The following is a 27,912-nucleotide window of genomic DNA, read 5'->3' as shown; positions in this document are numbered from 1 at the left end:
ATTTTTTTGGAGATAAATGTCACGCCCGCTTTTACACCAGCGTATGGAATCGTCTCGGTGACTCAGTTTCCCAGGGAAGTTCCCAGAGGTTTTCCTTTCACTCTCACTCTCACCCCATGTGTGGTGAATGCACCAGGAGGAGTAGATTCCATACGCTGCTGTGGCTGCATATGGAACCTTCAGAGCTTTCTTTGTGACTGACCACATAAATGTATGGAAATGAGCGGCCCAACGCCAGCACGATCTATTGCAATAAACATCTGGAAAAGCGAACGACCCCAAAGAGAAAAAAAAAAAAAAAACGAAACGGCGGCTGCATCTGAGACGTGGCTGAAAATCAAAGGCCTCCGCTGGCTTTACATTCAGCAGCGCCAGTCAAAGCGGGCTCTACCCTGACGAGAAGAGGCCTGCAGATCTGAGACTGTGCAGCACGCGTCGGCCAGCGAAGGCAGCGTCTCCGGGGCCTCACATCTGCAGATAACAGAGGCGCAGTGAGACAAGTGGGGCAGACGCCGAGCGGCAAGGGTCTCTGCAGCGCCTCTGCTACTGAGAAAGAATAGCACCTGGCAGCTCTGTGCTGATAATTGTCATGTTAACTACGTCAACAGGAAGCTCTGTTACCCACTGTCCCGCACTGACACATTTACATCGGCCACACATTTACACCACAGGCTTCCTGGTGATCTGTTGTTCAATGTGGGGCAGCGTGTGACTGCCAGCCTGCAGTGCTGGTTTTTCTGCATGAACCGGCCACAAGACGTGATCTGATCTCACTGGTTTTACGAATATTAACAAACAATATGTATTTCCAAGTTTATAAAAAGGCAGCCATGAACTTTATTGTCCTCATTGAACACATGCATTATAGCGTTTCCAACCAGTCAAGACAGTTTTATCACCCTGCAAATGTTGTGTTTGTGACTTTAGCACAGTCAGCTCTTTGCAATAAATGTGATTAATAGCAAGGTAGGTAAAAAACACACATGTAAACCAGAAACCCAGACAATACTAGACAGGTAAATACGACAGCGCTTTGTTGTGGCTTTAGTGTGCAAAAGGAGGAATTTATAGCGTGGGTGTTCACAGATAGGCTGCCCAAAATGTAGGCCTACATCTCATGGCCCATGTCGTCTGAGGCTTCAGCTCAGGTGGTTTCCCGCTCTAGTTTCACATGAACACTTGTTTTTATCAATGAAGTTGTAGGTTATGTATAACTATGGCCGGGCGCCATCTTTTTGCGCCGCTACCGTATGGTGTCGTTAACCCAGTTTGTTGCAGATGACACATCCCGTTCACGTAGAGAAATAAAGTGTCCGGGGCCAAAACGAATATCCAGCCTCGTTTAGGCTGCAATAATTTGGCGCACCGGTAGATGGCGCTAATAGCCCATCATAATGTTGGTCATGTTGCATTGACTGGTTTCACAATAAAGATTTTCTTTATCTCTTACATCAATTATACATGATTATTATCGAAAAACAAAATTATTGAAAAAGATTTAATGTCGTTTTCGTTATATCTATATTTAGTTACGTAATGTTGTTGTCACTGACTCTAAACGCTGATTTTTTCTGATCTGGTATCGACTTGTAGGACTGACTGAAGTTGTGATGACGCCTGATCGGTTTCGCTATTGAACTGGGTCTGGACGCCGTCAAAATACCGGAACTACAAACAAAGCACTCCGTTTAACCTCACGCCTCCTTCGGTAACAGTTTCCGAGTTGCTGGAAGACTGACAGATACGTGTTTGCGGTGATATTTGGGACAAAGTGCTGAGCTGATCCTATCACGACACGGAAGTTTGTCTGCATTGCTAAAAGTTTGGAACCTGTTGGTGTGAGTCTTGTCCTGAGTCCGTCTCGTTCACTTTGCCTGGTGGAGCCGCGGCTTCTGATTTTTTTTTTTTTTTTTAACATTTGACCGCAGACTCGCGTCGACCACTTTTACGCAGGAATGGCCGCGTTCCACATGCGATCGGAGGATCTGATCAAAAAGGAGCCGCTGGACGGCGGAGGATTCGGGGACGTGTACCTGTGCTACCATGCCACCCTCGGCCAGGTGGTGTTGAAGACCGTCTACACGGGCTCCGTTTGCACGGAGTGAGTGCCCGCTGTGCGCGCACAGCGTGACGGGGTTTCCCCCCCGCCGTTCCCCGAAATCACGCGTCCGCCTGGACGCTGCGAGACCGATCTGTGTTAGTGCAGCCCGTAGATCCTCCACATGTGTGGCTCTGGTGATGTTAAGAGTAACTTTTTAGGCTTACTTTAATGTTATGGAGGCGCATTCCATGACCTCGTCATAATAACTTCCCTCAAACGACACTGTGGAGAAATGCGGATGTGGACCCTGCTCCGTCCGCTCGACAGCGACCAGCTTTTCTCAGCGCACTACATTTGCAGCCTTTACATTTATATTTACTCAGAACAGCTTTATCTTACGTGTATAATTTCACTTTGTCGTTTCCTGCAAGTGATGCATAAACACATTTAGACAACACGGATAAAAATACATGTAATTGCACTGTAGGTATGTGCACAGTATCAGACAAGTGTATCTACATCCTGCCCACAAGCATCAACACCGCTCAATACGCCTCTTGTCTTTATTTTTCTGCTTCCCAGGAATTGCAAAAGGTCCCTGCTGGAAGAGGGGAACATGATGGCGTCCTTGAACCACGAGCGAATCGTCAAGTTGCTGGGTGTGATCATGGAGGACAGGGGCTGTTCTCTGGTGATGGAGCTCATCCCCAGAGGCAACCTGTTGGTCATGCTACAGACAGTGAGCAGGAATAACATTTGTAACCTTGATGGTGTCTGTTATAATCCATAGTTATCAACGCTTCCACATAGTGAAAATCAAATGCACATTTAATACTTTAAATTCTCTCTGCAGGTCAGTGTGCCAATATCGATAAAGGGAAGAATCATATTGGAGATTTTGGAAGGGATGGTGTATCTCACGGAAAAATGCATCCTGCACAAAGACATCAAGCCGGAAAACATTTTAGTCGACAGGGATTTTCACATTAAGGTAGGAAAACTAAAAGTCGGTGATGTGAAATTCTGACTTCTGAATTCTGATTCTCCGCCTTCTCCAGATCGCGGACCTGGGCTTGGCCGCCTACAAGACATGGAGCAAACTGACCAAGGAGGAGTCTCGCAGGAAGAGTCGTATGAGAGCGTCGTCGGGAGGCAGAGGTGCCGGCACACTCAGCTACATGGCCCCGGAGCACCTGGAGAGTGTCAACACCCCGTCCACCGAGAAGTCTGACGTCTACAGCTTCGCCATAGTAGTTTGGGTCATTCTGACAGGGGAGGAGCCATATGCAAGTAAGCGGAAAGCCATGTACACGTTTAATGCATGGATTATGTAAGAAAAACTCAATGTGAGCATCTTCTCTGTCTAGATGCCAGGAGTGAAGACCAGATCAGCCATTGTGTTCGTCAAGGTGACCGACCAATGCCGATTCCAACGGACGCACCTGAAGACATAATTGATCTCATGAAGAGATGCTGGGCTCAGCATCCACAACAGAGGCCAAAGTTTAGAGGTTTGTGTTTGTGTGTGGACTGAATGGCAAACAGAACCTGTAATGATAAAGATGTACTGTATATAGTAAATGTTGTTTCTGAGACATAGTAATATGTAAATGTTTGCGTTGTGAATGTAGTCATACGCCTCATTTCCCTCCGTTTGTTCTGTTTTTGCAGAGAGCCACACATTGTTCCTCTCCTTCTACACTGAAAAGCTTGAGCCAAATGTAGAATCAGATTTGATAAACCTCCAGGTAATATGGATGTTTTTTGCTCTGTCTGTAAAATAAAGACAATTATACAGAATTTAAATATATATTCTTTGTACAGGAATTGTATGAAGGCCCGAGTGAACTTGTTCAGAAGATGAGCTCGTTATCAATGACCCATGAATCTGTTTCAGTAGGTGAGCATTAGTAACGTGTCTCTAAGAATGAAGAACTGTAAAGGATTAAGGTGCTTTATTACTTTATTTTTGCTCTTTACTTTGCAGACGGCCCAGCTCCTCTGGTGAGTTCAAATAGTTCATCTGTGCCAATTGAGGCCAGTATCGACGACCTGCACGACTTCCAGGAGCCTCCAAGGGGTCTTCATGGCGTCCAGGAGCCTCCAAGGGGTCTGCATGGGGTCCAGGAGCTTCCAAGGGGTCTTCGTGGCGTCCAGGAGCCTCCAAGGGGACTGCATGGGGCCCAGGAGCTTCCAAGGGGTCTGCATGGCGTCCAGGAGCTTTCAAAGGGTCTGCATGCTGCCCAGGAGCAGCGGCCTGTAGACACTACCTCCAACTCCATTCAGTCAGATGCCCTATCTCCTGAGCCTTCACCTCTGGATGAGAAGCTGCTCCGAGAGCTTTATTATCACAAATACGGTAGCTATAACTGCAAGTACCAGACTAATCTTGCCCACGGCTTCCAACATAGCAGCTCGAATCCTCACTCCTCTGTCCAATCCTGGAACGACATGGAGCCAGTTCAGGTGACCAGCGAGGCCGAGTGTCCCTACCGCCCTACCGCTGGACTCTACGAGTCCATGAACACCTCCTTTCCCTTCCAGTCCCCCCTGCCAGGCTCTGCCAGCAGCCCATCTCTCTCGCAGTTTAACCAGCAACATCCACACTCCCACCTGGATCGCCAGCAGTCCTATCCGGCTTACCCTGTGACCGATACATCCGCTCCTGAGTTTACTCCTGGACGCCTCTTCAGCTCTATGAACAGCATCTCGCAACAAGATCCAGGCAAGAGACTACGCGTGTCGTTTTTAGCACTTTTGGATGCGTGAAGCTTCGACAGCTCACTCGTTCACCTTTGAGATGTTTGTGAGTTTCTACTCTGTGTTTGCTCTAGGATGTCTCTACATCCAGAACGCCAGCGGGATCCAGATTGGAAGCAACAACACGATGAAAATCAAAAGCTTTGACGGGGCACAAAATATAAAGCATCACCGCTCAGATAAAACTCAGATCAAAGAAAGAATTCAAAAATATGGTAAAGTACAGTTGTTTTTATTTCATGTTATTAACATTGTAACATGTCTATAAACATTTGTCAGTAGGTTTGAAACCCTAATAGTCATTTTTGACTAATCTGTGTGTTTAATTAATTAATTTATTGGCTGTAAAATATAAAAATGTTGATTCAATCCAACTTTAAACTGATCTTTTTTTGGCTTCTGTTTTGTTTAGAGGACTGTCCTGTGACTGGATTGCACCTGGATCTACTAAAAGACAACATAGGGCAAGATTGGAAGCAATACGCACGGGCCCTGGGTCTGACCACAGTGGAGATCGACACAATCGAGTACAATAACTGCAAAGACGGCCTGTCGGAGATAATATTTCAGATGCTGGAGTTGTGGAAAATGAAGGAGGGAAGTGTCGGCTGCACCATCGGGAAGCTTTGCACCCCTTTGGTCACAATAGTGAAGGAGAGTGTCTTAAGGAAAATACTGGACACCTGTGAATCATCCTTCCCGATTGGATGAGCTCTTTCTTCTTCTCTTGACACGTTTACCTTTCTACCCGTGGCGGATACATTTGCATGCGTGAAAGGCAGCCCAGACAACAGAAGAATATCACAGTTACTCATGACACCCCTGGAGCCCACTGCTCAGCTGTTTTCACAAGGATGATTGTTTCCTTTGAAATAATGATTGTTTGATCCCAGTGCACTTTCAAATGATTGCGTGATTTTCATCTTTTTCAGAGTAGGTTAACATAAGCAGGCTCCGGGGGGGTCTCAGTCACGAAACTGCAAAGTCAGTGTTTAATTTTCATTTCCAATCTGTCAGCATCGCAATGATTTTTTTTACTATGAATGTTGTCCAACTTTTCCTGTGTTAGCTGGGATAGTGTGCAGAAACACTGATAGAACACAGTGGTGAGTAAGTCAATTACTTTCCATTTATTATCTGACCTGTTGTACTGTATGTTTTGCTTTTAATGTGATTTCCCTAAACGTCGTCAATATGAATTCTTATGTAATGATCTGTTGTTTGATGTGTTTGGATGTGTTTCCATTGACTTCATTACACAACTGAGCCAGTGTCACACCATCTCCCTGTCCTATACCAAAGTGGATCTACTGGCATTTAGAATAAACTGTATATACTGAATATGTTTCTAAAAACATGGTTGTTTCATTTATTTGATTCTGGTGCAGCATTTCCTCCCAGTCTCTTTACAGTAAATAGTTACTGTATACTGTATATTCCATACAACAACAACGCAACATTGAATATCCATCGTACACGCAGTAAACAATGACGTAAAGGTTTAATGTTCAACACAGTGTGTTCTGATAATCGATCAAGCACCATCAACTGCACCTGCGCTTGGGCTGGGACAGTAAAGGGACTGAACAGCTCAGGAACGGTGAAACCAAACCAGCCGTTCTGAGACTAATGTCACGGCCAAGCCAGCTTGGCGTGCCCTGGCGCCATCTCTAAGCTGATGTGGACGCTGTCTATTTCTGAAGTCCTGTTCGAGTGCAGCATGGACAGCAGAGACCTGCAGCGCTCCCTCCGCGTCTTTGCTGCACGCGCTGGAGGAGCCGGAGCATCTCTGAACGGGTCTCCGTTGGCCTCTGGGTTAGTGATGACACACATTTGAGGGTAGTGTCTGCAGCATTCAAACGCACCCTTGCCCTTCATGCAGCTGCAGTCACGCAGGCCGGGAGGCTGGTTCGCCTGCCTCTGGAGCGCGTGGAGTCGGATCCGGACCTCCGGTTTGGAGCGGCGCTCTTCTCGGCCTTTGGAGCAGCGGCAGCGCGTTCGGCAAGTGAGACAGAGCGCGCCCAGGTCCCTCTGCATCACCCTGCGGAAGTTCGGCCTGAGCAGGAGGTACACGATGGGGTTGTATATGGTGGAGGACTTGGCAAACATGGCGGGTACCGCAAACGCCAGAGGGGGGATGGTCTCGATGTGTCCAAAGGCTGCCCACATGGACACCACGGCGTACGGGCTCCACGCCGCGAAGAAACCCACACAGACAGCAACACTTAGCTAGCAGGACAGAGCACAGGTGAGAAAAGGGGAACCGATATTAAACAAAAGCACTTTTTACGTCACCTGTAGGATCATTTATGAAAATACACCCAATATAAGAATAAGAATAAGAAAACCTTTAATAGTCCCGCATTGGGGAAATTACTTCTCACAACAGCAGTACAGATGAGCGAGAATACAGGTACAGAACAGTTTGTGTTGGCACAGTATTTTAAATAGACAGTATAAGATGCGGTTCAAAGGCATTTATCTTCACAACATTGAAGAATATTAATCAGATTCTACTCTTCCGGCGCCGTCGTTGTCGGGGGCGTTCATGTGGAGATGATTATGACTATTTATCAGCAAAGGCAGCTCCTCATCCATCACAGTGCAACCAGAGCAAACTCCAAACTGCTGCTAATGAGTGTGCTTGCTCATGCGTACCTTTCAGTTTGATTTCCTCTCACCTTAACAATGACGATGTGGACGCCGCTCGCGCGCGTCCGCCTGGACGCGTGCCGCTCCAGAGTCCTGCGGGACCCGCGCAGCGCGAGCAGGACGCCCGCGTGCGACGCCGCGATGACGCAGCACGGCAGGATGTAGCAGAGGACGAACAGCGCCACGGTGTAGGCGCGCGCCGCGGGCCGCTCGTTGGACAGGCGCCAGTCGATGCAGCAGGCCGTGCCGTACGGCTCGGGCCCGTACTCCCCCCAGTGGAGCAGCGGCGAGCAGGCGAACAGTAGGGCGTTCAGCCAAGCACAGGCGACCAGCAGGCGGCCGTGGGGCGACTTAAACCCGTTACCTGCAGCCGCGCAGGTCGGCACGAGTCATTCGGGGGGTGCGAAAACTCATTGAACGGCGATGGCCGACCGTGAAGATGACGTCATGGCCTTCTTACCGTATAGAGGATAACGTACTTTCACGAAGCACACCGTGCTGAGCAGCGTCAGGGTCGTCAGGCTGCAGACGCCGAACAACATGCCGCAGAAGGCGTAGACGGAGCACACGGTCCTCCCATACAGCCACCTGCATACGGGGGAAAGACCGATCTAAAGGATTATAGAAAAGCCTCAACAGGCTCTCAGCCGATCAATAGGATCAACTTAAATCACAGATTCCAACTCAAAACAGAGCCAGAATGTGGGACATTCCTCAAATAAACAAAATAAATGCATGAATGTGAACTCATTCTCAGGTTGAATGGGCAGACTGGACTTGGTCTGGTGATAAAAGACTCTAGAACTGGTTTGACTACATGAAACATGAGCAAACATGAGCCTGACTTGACAGCTTGAAAAAAGTATATATTGGAAACTTTAAACTAGGCCTGACTCACACGGACACAAGAATAAATACATAAAATTCTCCAGCTTGACTAAGTTACATGAGAATCTGTCCATGGGGACAAGAAAGCGGGCAATCTGGAAAAACAGCAGCGATAGAAGAGGTGTATGTGAACTAAATGCTGGGAGGAAGGCACAGGTGAGCGTGGTTGAGTGATGAGTCAGGTGATGAGTCACGGAGGGGGGAAAAAAAAAACAGGAAATGGGTGTGAGAGAGACCAGACCAGCGATCATGACCACGAGCAGGTCAGAAATAGGTGCAGCACCTGTGGTAGAAGCTGGACGTTATGGCCATGGGGTACAGGGACAGGGTCAGGCCCAGGTCACTGACGGCTAGGTTGATGATCAAATACTCCGCCGGCTTCAGGAGATGCCTCTTCTTGTAGGAGACGTAGAGCAGCGTGCTGTTGCCGAACAGCGAACATATCCCTGCAGTGACAGGAGTCAAGACAGCGGTTCGGCCCGAGACTAAAGCTTCTCTGTGAATAGATCGGTGCCTGTTGTTGCCTTTGAACTCTTATCTCACAATGCAGAAGCACTGAATCCAAAGATGCTGCCAGATGTTGAGCCGAGAACATGTTACGAATACATTGGATGCAAGCAATCGGTTTGTATGTTGTTGTGTGGGGTGATTGCACAGATAGCGGCAGCCTTTTTAGATCTGTGATAACTTCAGTGGAATCTCAGGCTTTGTTACACACGTGCAGACAAGATAAGACAGTCAAAATCATGGGACGCAGGGTTTCACAGTGTGCGGTCTGGCTTCGCGCTGTAGCTCATTCGAGCTCCATCCAAATGAGAACAGCATTCATTTTTTCACATCTCCGTTCACTCTTTACTGGTTTGTTTAAGCCTCACTCACCAAAAACGGAGTAGACCACAGCCACCGTTATATCCACGGGCGCAGGTATGTTGGACTGGAATGCGACGTCTTCGTCTAACGTCACCATCTGAAAAGTTTGCCCAGAGGTTGATCAGACGCATCCAGATGTGGATACTTGGTCCTAAAAGATCGCACGTCTGACGTTTCCCTCTCGTTAATTGTCAGCAACGACAAGGTTGAAGCTTGGCTCACGTAAAGCTTACAATCAAACCCCTCAACTATGGGATGCGGACCCAGCATCTTAGTTAAATTTAACACATGACTGACTTAATAGAGGTAAGAATGACGAAACAAGCTATTTCCGTTATCTCCTGTCTCTATTTTCCATTCAGCCAATTAAAATGAAAGTGACTCCAGACAGTAAAACGGGACGCGCTGAGCGGCTGCACACCTCGCCTTCCATCACCTGCGCTCAGTTCACACACCGAGTAACGAATGGAGCAATTTAAACTGTCTTACCTCAGCGACAAAATGTCGAAACTCCCAAATACACACGCGGAAACATCAGATGGTGCGTTTTAGTTTCCCAAACGGCGCGTTCACCTTTTCCCATTCGACAAATGAAGTGTCAGCGATGCTCCCCGGAGAGCGGCGGTGAGAGAGGCAGAGGGAGCATCACTGTGACTGGATGACACTAAACCAGCCGCTCAAACCAACTATTCATAGTAATTATGAATGAGACTACCAAGCCAACGTTTTCCTAAAATATAAATAGAACAATTTATTTTACCACTGATGCTGATGGGACTGTTTACCGCGTGACTCCGGCTTTTGTTTTGTCTAAGAGATGACATCTGTAAACATAAAGTTATTCAAATAAATCCATAAATTATGGGACCGATAAACACCAATGTAGTGGGTCTGAAAGGAAACTAAGGTAACCAAGCGCAGACCTTCAGTAACAAGGCGCGTTCGGCTCCGCTTTGTCCGCGCTGGACCTACATAATGCGATTCTTTTCACGCGCGGTCTTTCAATTTGAGAGGAGTTCATGAAAAATGTCAACAATCAGCACCTCGGCACCTCAACCTTCTGGCCATTGTTTGCTTTCAAATCCTCCCCCGTGGAGGACAAATGCCAGCGCATAAACTGCGTGTGTACGTCTGAAGATATTGCGGGGGTTCTCTCACGTTTATTGTCTTTTGGGGTCATTTACTGCGATTTTTAATCTTTGCAGACTTTGCAATCGCTGCTGGAATTTAAATTGGCATTCTTTTAGTTTTAGAAATGTTTGTGTATCACAAATGATTTTAATATAAGACTATCCAGTGGCCTTGAAATTGTTGCTTGATGCTTTTATTGATTTATTATTGTGTGCTTCACATTGATTCATAAAGAATGTGCTTTTTTCTCCTCTCGATCAACTTACCTGCCACCGCTGCCCCGCGTCTCATGAACTTCATGTCTCCCGTCGACATAAACTAAATTGAAGGATCAGTTTCAGCTCTGGACAAACAGAAAGAGTTTCCCTGCTTGTAATTGCAGCATCATATTCCGCACGGAAGCATGAATTAAATCAATCACAGGTGTTAAAAGACACAGGCGGTGTCACTTGAAAATGATTTTTCGAATTTGTCTCAGGGAACTTCGAAAGGGAAACAACCCCGCTTGTCACAGCTTGAAAGCGAGGCTGAATTATCTTCAAAAGCACTGCACACAGTCGCACGGGCTCGTGCGTCGCCTTCTCTCCTCCCGCGAACTCGCACACGCACAAACCGCCGCGCACGCGGAGAGCGTCGCTTATTGAGCCGCGGCTTGAGATGAAAGCTGCGTTCAAGGTGTAATGTTGTTGTCGGAAAATTAATTGTGATGGCCACAGAGGGCGGAACGGCATTAATATCCGCGATAAGATAAAACAGTTTGCACATCAAAGTGGTCTTGGTGAAAATACGGAACACGCATTAAATACGAATTTTGCCACTCGAGCAAAAGCTGTGCCTGCCTGCAGACAGTAGTGGATAAGGAGAAATGGGCAGAATACTAATCATGGATGTAGTACAACGCAGTTTATTCACATCTAGCAGCTTTATCTAATATACAGTATGTCATTCTAAAACATCTGGAAGAAGGATCATGAGAACCCTGAGAAACACCAAGGCAACAGGCTGTTAAATAAAAATAGAAATAATAATAATAATAATAATAATAATAATAATAATAATAATAATAATAATAATAATAATAATAATAATAATAATAATAATAATAATAATAATAATAATAATAATAATAAAAGTTAAGAACTAATATATCAAGGATTTAGGACAGAACATTCACTCCACATGTTAGGGTTCTGCTACAGGTCCAAACAATAAAAAAATCCTGAGAATGACACAGTGTATGGACAGGGTCTGAACTCTGTTCAGCTCCATTAGCTCCTTTTCATCTCTGAAGTAAAATAAAGCAGAGGCCATAAAATATCAATAGGCAATCTCAGACAGCCAAATATGACACCACCCAGGCTCTGCATCAGCGTGACAGAGTTTGTTTGAGTGCTTCTTCCTGCTTCGTCCTAGTTCTAGTTGTCATTAAGTACACAGGAAACAAAACTGGTCACAGGAAATAATGAAAATGCTCCGAGCCTCACATCCGAGATAGTTGACAGTATATTAAGCCTTTCCTCTCACACTTACATGACACAGGAACAACTGACACCTCTGGCCGCTGGAGGTTCCTCTCCGACCACCATCCTTCTCACTTCCCTGTAACTGGGTTCATGGCAGAAGGTCGGTGGCCCCACGTTGACATGGTTCTGTTTCTCTTCTCAGCTGTCGCCTAGAGGATGATTTGAAAAAAACATCATTATGACATGATAGGTTAAATACTGCACTTCTATTACACCTGCCACCTGCTGGTCGATGCAACTTTCACGATAGCAACAGCTACTGGCAGGAACCTTTAATGCATTAGGTTAGATTCAAATGGGGATTTAATAATGTGTACTGTAAAATGGAGACATATCTTAAATGCAAGGATCAGAATAACACATCGGGGAATGTATGAATGTATCCACTGGATCAACTAAACTATTAGTTTGGTTTAAGGAATCACTCTATAGGAATTCCCAGTAGTCAGGGAGCCTTTGATGAATAAAGCTGGACCCCCAGAACCCACCACCTCCTACCGTCTGCCTCTGGACTTGACTCTTGCCTCACTGTTCTACTGGCAGATACTGCAGGAAGGCACATAGAGTTGCTGACTAACGTAGATGTCTGACATCTCTGCCAATTATTGACTTGTGGATCACGTGTGTCTTATTTTTATTACTCGCATGGGCCTCTGTCATTTTTATTTCATGGACTCGTGGGAGCTCCACTCAGTCCCCGCCGTCACCAGTCCGAGGATGTTTTAGGAGCATGGCAGGAAGACAGTCTACAGCCGTACTTGTTCTTTATGCCGTCGGCCTCGTTTGCGGTCCAGCCCTTTGCTTGGTGAGAAAATTGGTTCACTGTGCTATGATTATGCGAGGTTTTAAAAACTGTAACATATTTTATGTAATTCTTTTATTTAGCCCACTACAAAAATAAAATATTTTGACGCGGAAGGTGGACGGGACCTTGACATTTTTGATATCAATGAGGGTAACGTATGTCTAAAGATGAAATTTTCCTCTTATGGCCACAAAACAGTGTAACCCAATTGTCTCTCCACCACAGAGGCAGGCTTGAACCTTGTAGAAGGCGATATTGTGCTTGATGAGGTATGTTAATATTTACCAGTGTTTTGTGAAGACACCTACTGTATGACTGGTTATTTTCGTCTTATCTTTGTCTTACGACTGTCACAGAGGCAGACTCGTAATTCTCTGATAGGGGATGAGTACAGGTGGCCAAAGACAATCCCATACTACTTGGAGGACGACTTAGGTAAGGCTGTTAGAACAATCATTAGAAATGAAAAAGTAAAATGTAAAATCTCCATTGAATTCACCAGGAATAGGCAACAAAGCCTACATTCAAAAACCGTTTTCGAATCATGCCTAAGACTTAATTGTAAAAAACTTTCCATTTTATACGTGTTTATAAATGTCTTCTCTGCAGAGATCAATGCCAAAGGTGTGATTCTGAAGGCCTTTGAGCAGTACCGCCTCAAGACATGCATTGACTTCAAGCCCTGGAGCGGGGAAGCAAACTACATTTCCGTATTTAAAGGCGACGGGTGAGACGACGGGACGAGCTTTTGCTCTGCAGTCCGTTCACCGCGTCTGTTCTTTGTGGTCACCGTGAACCTTTTATTTGCCCCCAGATGTTTCTCCTCGGTGGGAAACCGGCGCGTTGGGAAGCAGAGGCTGTCGATTGGGCCCAACTGCGACCGCATCGCCACCATCGAGCACGAGTTCCTTCACGCTCTGGGCTTCTGGCACGAGCAGTCCAGGGCAGACCGCGATGACTACGTCAGCATCGTGTGGGACTACATCTCAGCGGGTACAGTACTGATGCTCTCTGAGCTCTGGTCTAGCGTTCACGCGCAGGTTGTCGATCCCGTGGGACGTGTCAAAGGTCAAGATAAGATCATTATCAACACATTAATACACGCCGGCACGACCTTTGCTCATCTTAATCACATTCATGCACGTGCATTTGGTTCTAAATCTGTTCTGGGGACTTTGATGAGTCAGAAAAATGACTGATAACATTTTAAAGTGCACTCGCGCCGCGATCCGCGTCCTACAGGTAAAGAACACAACTTCAACACCTACAACGACACCACCTCCAGCGCTCTGGGCGTCCCCTACGATTACGGTTCCATGATGCACTACAGCAAAACGGCCTTCAGCAACGGCTCCAAGCCCACCATCGTCACCAAGATCCCGGCCTTCAGCGACGTCATCGGGCAGCGCATGGAGTTCAGTGACAGCGACCTGCTCAAGCTGCACCGCCTTTACAACTGCAGTAAGAGCCACCGGGCAGCTCACTGGTGCCGCTAGTACGGTAATTAGGTGGTTCCCAAAGTCAGGCTGCATGTGTGTGTTTGTGACCGGTCTTGCAGCCCAGGCCTCCACCTTCCTGGACTCATGCGACTTTGAAAGCGAGAACATCTGCGGTATGATCCAGGGACCAGAGGCTAAAGTGGACTGGGTGAGGGTCTCCACGGCTGCAGGAGGACCCCACACAGACTACTCCAACATGGGCAGATGCGCCGGTGAGTTATCCTCCTCCGACGTGCACGAAACGAGGACACGATCACTGTCAACGCTCACATGAGTACATGTATATTGTCGTTCCGCATGATGGAATCACCCAGGGTCTCGGCCTTTGTTTGTAGGAAAGACCGCCGTCGTGCTTTCAGGGACAACATTTGCTGCTGAGCTGAAGTGCATGAACATTAACATTTCATTCACCCCAAGGACTGATATTCAAGTTGTGCTACGCGCATCATCCGTCTCACCACCACCTCCACATGTCGACATGTTTAGGCGTTAACAGGTGACATTTCGGTTTTAAGGCTCAGGCTACTTCATGCACTTCAACGCTGGCGCTGCTAGCGCCGGGGACACGGCTCTTCTCCAGAGCCGGCTCCTTTACCCCACGAGAGGCTACCAGTGTCTGGAGTTCTTCTACTACAACAGCGCTGGACCTGCAGACTCCCTGAAGATCTACGTCAGAGAGTATGACAGTGCTAACCCCAACGGAACCCTGCGCCTCATAGAGACCATAGATGGTACAATGACCACCAATAAACCACCATGCTGCTTAATATCACAATAAAAGGTTGCTCACGTTCTGTTTTCACCTGGCGCCCTGTTACAGGATCCCCTCAGGATCTGTGGCAACTGCACCACGTGAGCCTAGACGTCAAAAAGAAGTTCCGAGTGGTCTTTCAAGGTTCCAAGGAGGATGCTGGAGCGGCCGCAGGGGGGCTTTCCCTGGACGACGTCAACCTTTCTGAGACCACCTGTCCAGAGTTCATATGGCGCGTGAAGAATTTCAGCCATGTTTTGGAAACCACGCCGACGAACACGTCTATCTTCAGCCCCCCATTCACCTCAAAGGAGGGCTACACCTTCCAGATGTCGCTGTACCCCAGTGGGACGGGGAGCAGCCCCGGCCAGCTGTCGGCCTTTGCTCACCTGGTGGCTCGTGACGGGGATGCGGGGCAGAAATGGCCGTGTCCATGGAAACAGATAACCATGATGCTGATGGACCAGCACCCACACATTCAGAAGCGCATGTCCAACCAGCGCAGCGTCACCACCGACCCCAACATGAAGATATCGGGGTCAGATTTATATTTCTGGGACGACCCTCGTAAGGTCGGCGAAGCGGTCACAGACACAGACGGGTCCAAATACTTCAGAGGTCCAGGTTACGGCACTTCAGCGTATCTCACCCAGCCCCGAGCCAAGAGCAGGGATTTTATAAAAGGGGGTGACGCCATCTTTCTCCTCACAATGGAAGGTGAATAAAGCTACTGAGTCAGTTCATGGACCCAGTATGTTGTACCCTGTGAACCATGTCTATTCTCTCACACTCAGATGTGTCTCATCTGACCGTGAGCCAGCCTGAGCCGACGACAACGACCGCCCCACCTGTCACCTCTGACCTCTGCCTCGCGGTGCAGTGTCAGAATAATGGCGTCTGTGTGGTGGATGAAGGGAAGGCAGTCTGCAGGTGAGGTTTTCTCACTGTTACTGAGGAAAGTCAACATGAACAGGATTAATTAGACAGTTTGAAGGGTTCGGAGGTGAAGTCAGAGTGTCCTACCTGCAGGTGTGAGGTGGGAGGTGACTGGTGGTACTACGGGGACAGCTGTCAGCACAAAGGATCTCTCCAGGACAAGACTACGCTTGCGCTGGCCTCCTCTCTGTCCGTACTGGCAGCCATGCTGGTGGTCACGGTGGTGAGTGTCATCTGCGTGAAGAAGAAATATAAGAAACGCAGCACGAAGGACAGCGTGGTCATGTCAAACGTTTCGGTCACTGACAGACCATAATGCCCGACACCAGCTATCAATTGGAACTGGATGCAATCTGAACAGCTATACTAAAAATTTTACCCAGTATTCTTTGGAGCTATATACTGTCTAGTATTGAACTTCAGAAGTGTGTACGAGGGTGCCCCCTCTGGTCATTCAACGTAATAATACTAAGAATATTATTGTAAATAAATTAGTTGTAATTAAGTTTGGTATTGTATGAAAATCCTAATATTATTAAAACATGTAAATTTTTTGTTATATATTACAACAAATCCAAGGCAGTATGACTCATATCCACTAACTTAAAGTGTGATTTGTATTATGTGGGTGGAGGGAGATGGACTATGATTACCTGTCTGCTGTAGTTGGTCAAAGGCTTTGTCTGCAGAGCTCAGGCCTGTGAATGCAGAGATTCTGCTGCATCGAGCCCAGTGGCCTCCATAGAACTCGCTACTAGAACAAGCTACTAGAAAGACGAGCATCCATGCGCAGTGTTTAGATCACTCCTTTGGGACTATTTTCTGATATTGCATGAATAATTTCTAACGTCTGTGCTTTTGTTTCTACTGTTATCTTGATTTTCAGATAAATTTTACGATAAATAAAACCAAACCACTAAAAATAAATATGTTGTATCTCAGTGAACTGGATGTGTGTTATATTATTCTATTCTATTACTAGAATAAAAGGGCTATGGCACATAATTAACAATAGTCTGCATATTAACATAAGCAGCTCAAGTGTTTAACAGGGAACTGAGGAACGACAGTTTAACAAGGAGAATTCCAACTATTGGAATTCTGGTAAATTCCTCGCACTTGTTACCTGTTCCGACCTGATCATGGTTGGTTCTTGCTCTACACTCCATCCTGCTTTGTCGTCTTCTTCTCTATATCTACAGTATTAACCTCAGCCTGATAGTAAACCACCCGAACAAGGCTGTTTCAAACGCAAACAAAATGCTGTTGCTCTGGACATTTACATGGCAGCTTCAGACAGGCATCAGTCTGAGAGGAGCAACTTGTGATAACGATCAGATTTCTCTGTCACAGCCAAGGATGTTGGTGGCGTCATGTTCGATCCTGCCTGGCGTTTTCCACACCCTCAGGGCGCCACCAAGTCTGACGCCTTACATCCATGCTCTAAAGGGAACTTTTAGTTTTTCTCTTTTCATGAAAAACAAAGACAAATTGATTTTGGCTGTTTCTCTATCGAATCCCATGATTTCATGCTGGCTGCATGTCAGTTTTCCCACAGTCCTGAATGCTGCAGCTAGAATTTAATCTAATTATGGGATGTGCATTTATTATTAATACATACATTTACACAGCTGCATTAATTTCTGTTGAATTTACGTTTATGAGGATGATTGTTCCTTTTTCTTAAAATTACATTACCTCTATAATCCTTGTGTATTTAGAGAAAGTATGTATTAATTGTCGTTACTGCTAGAAAGCAGGAGCCGCTAATGATCAGAGGAAGGGGCCTATGTCTGTCTCTGCCTCCACCTGCAGGTCAGTACAGGTATAACACTAACTCCCTGTCTTGCGGAAAACAAGGCGAGAACCTTTTCAGCAAAATTGGATTTAAATGCTAATTAAATAATAAATAAGTATAACATAATGATCTCTAAACTTCCTATAATTCTTGAAAATAATACAGAACTGCCTGCGTATATGCTTTTGTTCACTGGGTCAATGGAACTATTAAATCATTTAATCTATCTAACCAAAATATGAGGTTGGTTTTCATCAACACTGAAAGGTTTATCCTAAATTCTTTTAATTAATTAATTAATAAGTTTACAGATTATGACGTTGACGGCGGCTGAAACCTCAGGATTTTAGATATCAACAAAAGTATGTCAGAATATAAAACACACTTTTCATGTCTCTAGATTTTAGATTAGAATCTGTGACTGTTTAAACCACTTGTCTCTTTGCTTGCTCCACCACAGAGGCAGGGTTGAGCCCTGTAGAAAGGGATATTGTACTTAATGCAGTAACTACTTACTGCTACTACTAATACTACTACTATTACTAATAATAATAATAATAATAATAATAAACCTACTACTGCTGCTACCACTAGTACTACAGTACTACTACTTCAACAAAAACATCGTCCCTGCAGCCGTTCAACTCCACCTCGTCTATCTGTCCATCTTGCTGTGTGTGGCGTCTGTGTGAGGATAATTGGTCAGCTGCTTGCAGGTTAGTGCTGCAACTTAGCAAAACTATTTTGAATATTCTTACACCACTCACAAAGCCCCTTTCTTTCTTCCGGCCAGGTGTGCTGTAGGTCATCTGTATGGATAGGGTCTATAAGAAACGCACTGAACAGGCTGTTATTTGCAACCAAGCTTTTCCTTCACAGACAAAACTAATGCTAAACACATGCAACAGGTGATTAAATGATTTGAATTTAGAATAAAAATTATTAAAGCTTTCTGCTGATCATTAAAAACATATCCAGGACAAGACAATATGACTTATATTCACAAATTTAAAATTTATTTTTACCAAAGACAGGAACATTTGTGTCTCTTTTCCGTGTGGATATAATTGTTTGTATTACTGAACTTGACACAGTCATGCCGGTGGTAACAGTTAACTGTAGGAGGGAGGTGGACTAATATCGTCTGTCTGTGTCCATGTATGTATGTACGTATGTGTGTGTGTGCGTGCGTGCATGTGTTTGTGTGTGCATGCATTGATCTGCCTTTTAGTGTTCATTAGATACAGTGATGACTACAGGACATCACAATCAGACCACGTGGAGCACAGCGTGTGTCATACTGCCTGGATGCATGTGGTGTCCGACCTGAAATTGCACAAATCCATTACACGTGCCTGTGTGTGTGTGTGTGTGTGTGTGTGTGTGTGTGTGTGTGTGTGTGTGTGTGTGTGTGTGTGTGTGTGTGTGTGTGTGTGTGTTGTATCTGGGGGTCTACAATGTAAGGTCTAGGGGGGTGTGGCACCTCCACACTAGCAGACCCTCCCCACTACTAAACCTTCACCGACATACAGGTACAGGTTCTTTAAAAGCATCAGTATACAACATTTCTCTTATTTACAATCATTGGACAAAAAAAATCACCATTTCTCTCAGAGAAGATTAGTAAAAGTGACCATAAGTCACCATAAAGAGTATTCAACTCCTAGGAGTTAGTATTTCAATTTCTACAAAATATTTCTATGCCATTTTACAGGCTAAGAGCCATGATTCACTGAAGAAATACAGTATTTAAGTGCCCTATCTACAACTGTTAAGTGTGGTATCACTGCTGTACCATTCAACATAGCTCACTGATAATAAAAAGATTATGTGTCTCTGTTTTTTTAAAAAGTTCTTTCAGCAAATTTACTGCTTTCACATTAAAAGATATGGTAGGTTTTTACAAAACAAACAAACAAACAAACGAAGAAACAAACCATGGAATCGTTATCCATATTAACAAGTGGCGAGCTAATGCTATTGCAAAGAGACTAGTGTTGATTACGTACTCAGCTGGTTGTCTAATGGAAAAATAAAGGTTCCGAAGTCTGAAAGGGCACAACCATGAACACTGGGAGGCGCGTCCACAGGCCTTCCAAAAGGGTGGAGTATCATTAAAGGGCTCGTTTGCTTGTTTACTTCTATGACTTGCCTGGGTAAAATCAGGAGCAGGTCACGGTGAGAGCTAGAGAGCTAGAAGGCTGTGAAGAAGCAGCTGGGTGAAACTTCACGGCCTCTCGTGTCCATAGAAAAAGGGAATCACAGCTGTTTGCTCGATTCACGTTTCCGTGCATGCTGCTGCGGGGAGGGGGCGGGGGGTGATGCGATTGTTGCTCAGAGAGGGGTGTCATAGTAATCCATGGGCTGATCGGGCCCACTTGGCTTCTGCTGTTTCTGCTGATGTTGCTTCATGATTTCCTTCACCTCCTCCTCCAGCTCGGGGGGGATGATGAACTGATCGTCGGGGTCGGGTTGTGCTGGAGCTGTGAAGTAACCTCCGGGCTTCTTAGAGGGAGCGTCGGCAGCCACTTCAATAAGGTTGTGGCTCTTCTCCTGACGCGCCACTGACCCATTAACTCTCCTTTTTCCTGCCAGCCTGCCTCCATCCACCCCTGCTGCTTGGATTCCCTGCCATGGCTCCTCCCTGTCCAGCCCATTTTCTCCATCTCCAAGGCTCATGTCAACCCCTTCCTCCAGAGACTCGGGGGTGCAGGGCGGTGGAGGAGGTGGGGGGAGAGTTAGTAGGCCACGGTCCTGGATGGAGGACGCGGGTGACGGCGTTTGGGCCGAAGCGGCGGATGCGGCTTTAAGGCAGTGGACGTCTGCCTCTACTTCCACACGGCTCCCGTTGGAGAAAACACCAGCGATGGGCTCCTCGTCCTCGCTGTCGAGCCCGTTGTCAGACAGGGCGCTGGAGAAAGTGGCACTGGACAGCTGCCTCTGGAAGGAGACCGCTAAGCAGGCGGGGTGGAGGGCGCAGCAGCTGCGCGTCGAGGGCAGCTCGGAAGCTGGGAACAGGTACTGGCAGGGCTGGTTGGTGGCGTGGGCCTGCTGGTGCTGCAGGGACAGCGAGTGGGCCGGATGGTGCAGGTGGAGGTGCGCGTGGTGGGGCTGCTCGTGCAGCAGCACCAGCGAGCTCTGGGGCGGCTCGTCGGACGAAGCCGTGGAGCCCACCTCGCTGCTCATTTCGCTGGTGCTGATCTCGCTGCTGATTTCGCTGCAGGACGAGGGCGGTATGGGGAGGGAGCCGTCCGGGGGCCGCTCCTTCATGGCGGAAGACGACGGAGGGTACGGCCCCAAGCCGGGGCTGGGGGGCGGCTGGGGGGGCTCCGAGCAGCAGCAGGAGCAGCAGTCCTCGCTCACGCTGAGCTGGACCACGACGGCGCTGAGGCTGTCGGTGCAGCCGTAGCCTTGTGCCAGCGTGCACAGCTTCTTAGCAGCGGCTAGTCCATCGGGCACGTTCCGAACCGCTTCCACCGCCTCGGTGGGCGACACGGCGTCCCACAGGCCCCGGCTACCTAGGATGAAGAACTCATCCTGGGGAGTGAGGGTGACCGTCTGCACGTGGGGACAGGGGATGACTGACGGGTAAAGGAAGGAGTAACCCATGATTCTTGTAGAGTCGGTCACACCATTCACCTTGTTGTCCTGTGGAAAAGAGCGAAAACATCACAACAGTGATCTCGCAGTGCACAACAATGCAACGACCGGCTCCTGAGACCTTCTTATAAATCGCTACCTCAGTGATAATAGCCCTGTGCTGCCGAATCCTGCGGTACTCCTCCTCCAGCCCCACGTTGTGATGCAGAGACAGCGACAGCGGCTTCCCGTCACGGCACAGAATGGCCTGGCACTTGCCCACGTTAGCGGCCGTGAGGGTGAAGCAGCCGCTCGGGTCGGTGGGGTCGTGGCGGATGTGACACAGAGCCGCAGACCCACCCAGTTTCTGACCAGCTGTTCCCAGTTTCCTGCGAGAGCAGGAAAAAACGGAGGAGGGGATTTGACTTGTCAACTTTGCAGGGAAATCCAAACCGTTCTGTAACTGTGTCAATTGGAAAGAGTAAAATGGCCTCTGAGCCAATCGAGCACCTCTGCATGACGAGGAAGGTGTTAGTCATGTAGTCCTCTTCACTCTTGGTCTTGTGCAGCTCTTCAGCCAACACGTCGTTCATGGTGCACTGCAGGAGGTAGGGCACCTCCACGTTCCTGTCCCCGTCGAACACGCCGTACAGGGCTTCGCGGCTCCCACAGAAACGGCTCACGGAGAGCGCCGCCACGCACAGCCTGCAACGAGAGCGGGCGAAACATCACAATGGAGGCTTAGGAGATACAACAGCTCAGCCTCATAACCATGGAAACAACATTATCACGATCTACATGACTGTGCAGACCCACTGTCCGTATTGATGGGCAGCTTAGACAATATCGAGACGCTTTGTATGTAGACGTGGATCGTGCTTTAAATGAGCACCGCTACAATATTTCCTCCATTTGAGTCATCGAGCTTCAACGCTGCTCACTGTCCAGAGGTTTGGATTAGTGAGGCTTCATTTCACTTCACTGGCCAAGTGTGGTGGCGACTCCTCTCCTCGTTGGTTTGTTTACATCATTGACTGAAGTGAACTCACTTGTTCTTCACGCCTGAGGCCTCTGTGTAACCATGACTCCACACAGCGGGCCCACCAGATGCCTCGTTCGATGCAAAGGTTGGAGGCGGGTCGATGCGGAAGCAGCGAATATTACTGCAAAACAACAAAACATGGCAGAGTCAGATGCGCTGCACTGTGTTGAGGCATCAGACGCATGAAGCCCTGGGAGGATTCACGTTGTACAGTATGTGAAAGACACAGCACATATATTATGTACATGGAAAATTCTTAAAACATTGATGAAGCTGACGTTATTACTACTCCTACATACTTGAGCTGCTCCAGGGTCTTATGGTCCAGGCTGAGGCGTGGATTTCCTGTCAGGTCCAGCTCCTGAAGCTTAGGAGGCAGATTCTCTGGTAGGGTGATCTCACTCAGCTCATTACAGCTGAGATCCACGCACTGACAACACAGAACAAGAGGCCAGTCGTACTCACAGCAGCGTATTTATAGCGCCGGTTCACCGGGATGCGCTCTCACTACTCGGCTCACCTTCATCTCCATCAGCTGCATGACCTCCGGGAAGACCTCGATGGCGTTGGAGTGGGCGATGAGCGTGTGCATTCTCCGACAGTTCATGATGGTGGTGGGCACGGTCTTCAGCATGTTTCCACTCAGGTCCACCTCCTCCAGCTCCTCCAACTTGGCCATTTTACTAAAAGGATAAAAGAGAGAAACGTGAAAATCTCTGATTTTCTAGCAATAACAGAATGATTAAGATATGAAATATGATCAGCTTAGCAAATAAATCTTATTGTGCAATGAGACATTTTATCATTCTCCGTTTTATTTTTAAATATTAATATTAATTATTATTAATGAATAATAAATGCTTTATAAAAGTTTTACCTGGCTGGGAAGGTCTGGAGATGGTTATAGGCCATGTGCAGGACTCGAAGGTGTGTGTGGCCCGTCAGCATTGGCACGCACTTGTCTGTCAGCCGGTTATTGGTCAGGTAGAGCTCCTGCAGGATGCTGTGGCTCTCCTCCGACAGGCTGGATGGAGGCAGGTGCTCCAGCTTATTGGCTGAGGCGTTAACGCATCGCAAGCTGAAAGTGAAAATGGAGTACGGACTAATTTTTTTGTCCTTCAGACAGGCACAATAAATTTTTATCCCTCTCTTTAATGACAAACCACTGTATGGATTTCTACTGCTATGAAATCTATTAAAATATTCCTTCTATCCCTGGGATAACTGCTTGTTTTTTATGAGCTTGTCATCTTTGCCCTTGGACGTCCTGTCCTTGATTGCAAAACTCCCTTCCCGTCATTTGTCCTTTGTCTTCAGCCACATGCATTTTTTCCCCTACGTTTAAGTGTATTGTTGATTTCAGGTGCATTATTTGGAAAGATTCAATATAAAACCACTTTCAACAAACAATTATCGCTACCTGTCAGATTTGAGGAACAGGTTGCAGGGAAGCTCCATCAACTGATTGTGCTGTACGTCCAAAACCTCCAGCAGAGGGCGCTCCACTCTTTCCGGCAGCTTGTGCAACTGGTTATATCCTGCACTCAGCTTCCTCAGGCTATTGCTGCATAACAACCTGCGGCACGAGCAACGCACACATGGCTGGGTCAGAACGGCAACAAATGATTGACAGGTGTCAGCTGCTAGGTACGTAGGTAGGTAAGCAAGTCAACATGTGACGCGCCACACAGTGGAATTATGAAATAAAACAATCAAGAAATAAAATAGTGCAGAGGGAGGAAGGGGGTCGAGGATGAGAAGCAGAAAGTATTAGTGGATCCTGCTGCTGAAATTCATCATCCTGACACTTAACTGGGTAAAGAAAATATATCTAGAAACAAAGAGGAGCCCAGATGAAGACAGAGAAGAGAATAAACGCATAGTAAAATAGAGGAAGGCAGACAGAAGCATAGAAAGGAGGTGGAAGTGAGCTGACCTTCTAAAGGCTATATAAAGAGGAAGAGAAAGGAAAAAGACTGTGGAGGTTACAGCCTATCTGCGTGATTTATGAGACCCTATGGGCGATAGATGACTGGCCGACAAAGGGCACCGCTGTACTCCATTCACGGGTTTACGGACGCGTTCGCTGAGAGCGACACTCACCGTGCTGGGAGCTCGCTGATGAGATTGTGGCTCACGTCCAGAACTTCCAGCTTCTTCGCTTCACACAGCCAGTCTGGCAAAGACTCCATATGGTTCCTGGGAGGGGGTTATGATGATGATGATAGATTATAGGGAGCTTGTAACGCGAGACACTTAACATGACATACGAGGTGCTGGGATGACAAGATCTGTACACAAAGGATCATTTTGCAAACGCTTTCCCGTCTAGTGCAGCCTTTGCTGTTTTGTATGCATGCGTGCACGTCGGGGATTTTTTTTTCCTCACCTCGAGATGTCCATGTAACTAAGATTGGAGGGCACCGGACTGACATCGAGTTGTTGTAGCTCTGTGGGGAGAAATCCAAACACATTAACCTACAACAAGGACAGACACGGCCTATTACAGGAGCAGGCAGGTGATGGGAAAAGGAGAGGAGCGTTTGCGAAGGGGCTGATGACAAGTAAGAGAAAGTCGATGCGACTGCAACATTAATAAGAGACGCTGATGCAAAAAGAGCATCAGAGCCGGGCGAAATGCGCGCATGGGAGCGATATCAGCTCAGGAACTAGCGACGTGAGAGGGGAGGTGATCGCCCAACCCACCGTTGCTGGAGGCGTAGATGCCTTTGAGCAAGCACCCCTTGGCCTTGAGGCCGACGATGCGGTTCCTCTCGCAGTGCAGCACCTCCAGCCGCGGGAGAACCGAGGCGTCCAGGTCCGTCAGCCTGTTGTCCCGCACGTCGAGCTGGGTCACGTGCCTCAGCAGGTCGGGCTCGTCCGGCACCATGCTGGAGATCTTATTCAACCTGACAGGGGGAGCGGAGAGGAGGGAAGCGGGTCAGCTCCACTTGGCTCAGGTTGAACTGCGCATGCTGCGGTCTTTTTGGTGAGGCAGGGGACATGCCGTGGGTCACGGCTGATGTATGCAGCCCCCTGAGCTCTGTTTAGCAGCAAGTGACGCTTTAAAGTCAGGGGTGAATTTGTTGCACTATAAAGGACTCATTACCATAATATACGGCTGCATGCTCTATATTGCAAAAAGTGGTCTTTGGCCAAACGGGTACAAATGCTGGAAATCATATTTCCTGACAGAAGCTGTGAAATATTAACTAGAAATAGTGCAAGTCATACCAACTGTGCTTTTTTAAAACATGTAGACACACGATGGAGTCACTACAAGTAAAAGATTTTCTGACTGCATGCTGCCTGACTCTGACTTTCATGTTTCCAACATTAGTGAGTTAATTTGTCACCAAGTACATTTTTGTCAGGACAGTGGCTCTAAAAGTGATGTTTTTTCTGGCGCTATTCTATATGTAATAATCTGATAGTACTGCTTTACCTTAGATCAATGTGTTTGACACGAAGCAGTCGGAAGTTCTGCAGCGTGAGCGTCTCCAGGTTGTTGCCGGCCATGCACAGCTTCTCCATGGAGGCGAGCCGCTCCAGAACCTGGGGCACGTGGTTGAACTGGTTGAAGGAAAGGCCCAAGTAGCTCAGCCTCTGGAGGGAGCCCAGCTCATTGGGCAGCTCATCCAGACTGTTGCCATCCAACAGGAAAGTCTGCAAACTGGGAGCGCAGACAAGAGATTAGGTGACTGACCCTATTTATGAACGCGCTGAGAGGCAGTATGGCATTACAACAAAGCCCCCCTCTTTATTTGCACAGATAACGCAGCTCGGGATCAGTGGCGTCGCGCCAATTAGGACTTTCAGCCCTTCCAAGCGGTGCGCTGGTCCCCCAGCAGATGGCAGTAGCAGCATAAATGCCCTGCCGGCCACTTCAGGAATCTACAGACATACCAGATCATTCCTGCAGATTAGCTCCTCATGCAGGCCCGTTTCAACCCACATACCTTTATGTTTATTTTGAGTGAGGCTTCAGTTTGAAGTGCATGTCCTACACAAGCTGTCTGTGCTGAATGATCCTCTCAACAATCCCCCAACATTATAACAAACAGACATTCGACCAACCCTGGGCACGGATTACCGAGTTTAAGGTCATTATTAAACTCACCATGTAGATATTTTGCATATTGCTGACATGACTTTATAAAATGACTAACAGGACATTTCCACAGACCAGTTGATACTGACTCACTCGAAGCGTAATGTTCTGGCCCGGGGATTCCCACAAGTAGAAAAAAAATGGTACGTAGCCAGCGAATATCTTGTTTCCCTGAAAATGCTCTCTCAAAACTTTCACATTCATTTCATATGTGGTGTAGAGTGTTCAAAAGGCATTAAAGATGTTTAGAATGATAATAGTGAGAGGACTAAAAGGGTATTAAGCTCAAAAACTAGCAGCCAGTAACAGAATCACTGGAAAGCACAACAAACTATCAAATGATTATGTGCTGTTGTTTGCTTGCTTGTTGGGACTAGCAAGGAACACCTCAGCGGTTGACGAGCTGGGTGCTTGTTGCTAGGTAACGCCCACATTTGGCTTTGTAAAGTTTTTAAAGGGGTTCACCTGTGAACTGTGAGTCCTGGGGATCAGCACATCTACAGTAATCAGTAGGATCTTGCATCCGTAACCTTCTGTTGTACTTACTTGCTCATGGCTCCTACAGAGCTTGGGACGGAGGCCAGGTAGTTACAGCTGAGGTTGACCTCTGTCAGGGTGGGAATGTCGCAGACGGCGAGAGGGAACTGACCGAGGTGGTTGTTGGACAGGTTGAGGCTGCGCAAACGGGAAAACCTGCAGCGGGAGAGAGTGAGTGAGAATGTGCAGACAAGCTCAACTTGAACTTTAGGATGCGCGAAGAGCAAAGCCGACATGGAAACCTCGTCTGATTGTTGAGCAAACCAGTCATTTTAACACCAGTGACCTGAGGTGACCTCCAGAGTCGCTCCCTTTTTTTTTTATCCGCCTACCCACACACATACACGGTCTATGCACAGATAAAGCAGCTATGCAAAGCAGGAGGTCATGTTACCACCACAGTGGCTTAAACTGGCAATACTTGATCCTAAATACTAAATAATCTCAATTTTGTGATACTGCCACTATTCAATCCAACTTCAAACCCTCTCCTCCCCTCCACGACTCCTGTGTCCTTCATAACTGGCTGAGCTATCATACATATGTAAATAGAGAGGCCAGAGGTTCAACGATATGCATGGAACGTCAGCAATCCCCTCCGCGTGCGGTGACCCCTGTCTCAGAGAGGGATGCATGCTGGGAAGGCAGTCCCATTCCAGAGAATAGAGCTAGTATCCCAGACGACTGATTATGCATATCTGATGGCGATTCAGCCGCCAGTTTTTGGCCGCGGAGCGAGGCGGGAGAGCAGGAAGGGGAGTGTGGCAGGTTCACACAGTCCAGCACAAAGCGAGAAAACCACTGTTTATGCAGAAACAAAAGCAGACTCACACACAACTGTCCGCACCAAAACACACACACACACACCGACCGACGCGGCTGCAGAGTATTATTGTTGACTTCACCTCAAGTAACTGCCCTACGTGTATCCAGCCAAGCGCATCTATCTGCAGCTACGGATTCATCTCATTCTCATTACTGACCTCTTT

General features: G+C 47.3%; 4 protein-coding genes across 7 annotated transcripts in view; 2 read left to right on the top strand and 2 right to left on the bottom strand.

The window, feature by feature from the left end:
• Positions 1 to 1,584: 1,584 nt before the first annotated feature.
• On the top strand, positions 1,585 to 6,142 carry ripk1l (receptor (TNFRSF)-interacting serine-threonine kinase 1, like). 4 transcript variants are annotated; one of them, XM_041068227.2, is made up of 11 exons: positions 1,585 to 1,838; positions 1,954 to 2,101; positions 2,624 to 2,780; positions 2,895 to 3,032; positions 3,100 to 3,331; positions 3,409 to 3,552; positions 3,713 to 3,789; positions 3,866 to 3,941; positions 4,029 to 4,766; positions 4,876 to 5,016; positions 5,214 to 6,142. In XM_041068227.2, exons 2-11 carry the CDS (start codon positions 1,956 to 1,958, stop codon positions 5,510 to 5,512), a joined length of 2,148 nt encoding a protein of 715 aa, XP_040924161.1. In that variant the 5' UTR covers positions 1,585 to 1,838; positions 1,954 to 1,955; the 3' UTR covers positions 5,513 to 6,142. The 4 variants fall into 4 exon arrangements, with proteins under 4 accessions (XP_040924161.1, XP_028988742.1, XP_055359984.1 ...); XM_029132909.3 differs by having other exon boundaries at positions 1,929 to 2,101; XM_055504009.1 differs by lacking the exon at positions 1,954 to 2,101 and having other exon boundaries at positions 1,586 to 1,838.
• opn7a (opsin 7, group member a) lies at positions 5,925 to 10,697 on the bottom strand. The gene is made up of 6 exons (XM_055504014.1): positions 9,701 to 10,697; positions 9,221 to 9,308; positions 8,625 to 8,787; positions 7,914 to 8,041; positions 7,483 to 7,817; positions 5,925 to 7,030 (listed from the first exon to the last, which is right to left on the bottom strand). The coding sequence occupies exons 2-6, from the start codon at positions 9,306 to 9,308 to the stop codon at positions 6,434 to 6,436; spliced, it is 1,311 nt and encodes a 436-aa protein (XP_055359989.1). The 5' UTR covers positions 9,701 to 10,697; the 3' UTR covers positions 5,925 to 6,433.
• A 1,349-nt stretch (positions 10,698 to 12,046) lies between these two features.
• mep1bb (meprin A subunit beta b) lies at positions 12,047 to 16,792 on the top strand. Its single transcript, XM_055504007.1, has 12 exons — positions 12,047 to 12,670; positions 12,751 to 12,820; positions 12,896 to 12,939; positions 13,027 to 13,105; positions 13,280 to 13,397; positions 13,485 to 13,663; positions 13,913 to 14,131; positions 14,229 to 14,381; positions 14,685 to 14,900; positions 14,990 to 15,637; positions 15,715 to 15,850; positions 15,950 to 16,792. The coding sequence occupies exons 1-12, from the start codon at positions 12,596 to 12,598 to the stop codon at positions 16,170 to 16,172; spliced, it is 2,160 nt and encodes a 719-aa protein (XP_055359982.1). The 5' UTR covers positions 12,047 to 12,595; the 3' UTR covers positions 16,173 to 16,792.
• A 1,856-nt stretch (positions 16,793 to 18,648) lies between these two features.
• The window catches only part of phlpp1 (PH domain and leucine rich repeat protein phosphatase 1), a 30,588-nt gene continuing 21,324 nt past the window's right edge, over positions 18,649 to 27,912 (bottom strand). Inside the window, exons 5-17 of the mRNA XM_029132887.3 lie at positions 26,933 to 27,079; positions 25,721 to 25,948; positions 24,982 to 25,184; positions 24,665 to 24,725; positions 24,379 to 24,474; positions 23,696 to 23,851; positions 23,153 to 23,353; positions 22,796 to 22,958; positions 22,575 to 22,705; positions 22,283 to 22,396; positions 21,744 to 21,938; positions 21,394 to 21,622; positions 18,649 to 21,302 (exon numbers count right to left, since the gene is read on the bottom strand). Coding sequence (XP_028988720.1) covers positions 19,989 to 21,302; positions 21,394 to 21,622; positions 21,744 to 21,938; positions 22,283 to 22,396; positions 22,575 to 22,705; positions 22,796 to 22,958; positions 23,153 to 23,353; positions 23,696 to 23,851; positions 24,379 to 24,474; positions 24,665 to 24,725; positions 24,982 to 25,184; positions 25,721 to 25,948; positions 26,933 to 27,079 — 3,238 coding nt within the window. The 3' untranslated portion in view covers positions 18,649 to 19,988. The remainder of the gene's footprint in view (positions 21,303 to 21,393; positions 21,623 to 21,743; positions 21,939 to 22,282; positions 22,397 to 22,574; positions 22,706 to 22,795; positions 22,959 to 23,152; positions 23,354 to 23,695; positions 23,852 to 24,378; positions 24,475 to 24,664; positions 24,726 to 24,981; positions 25,185 to 25,720; positions 25,949 to 26,932; positions 27,080 to 27,912) is intronic.

This window comes from Betta splendens, chromosome 17, assembly GCF_900634795.4.
Source record: "Betta splendens chromosome 17, fBetSpl5.4, whole genome shotgun sequence".
Taxonomy (NCBI): Eukaryota; Metazoa; Chordata; class Actinopteri; order Anabantiformes; family Osphronemidae; genus Betta; species Betta splendens.
This window is presented reverse-complemented; position numbering and strand designations above follow the sequence as displayed.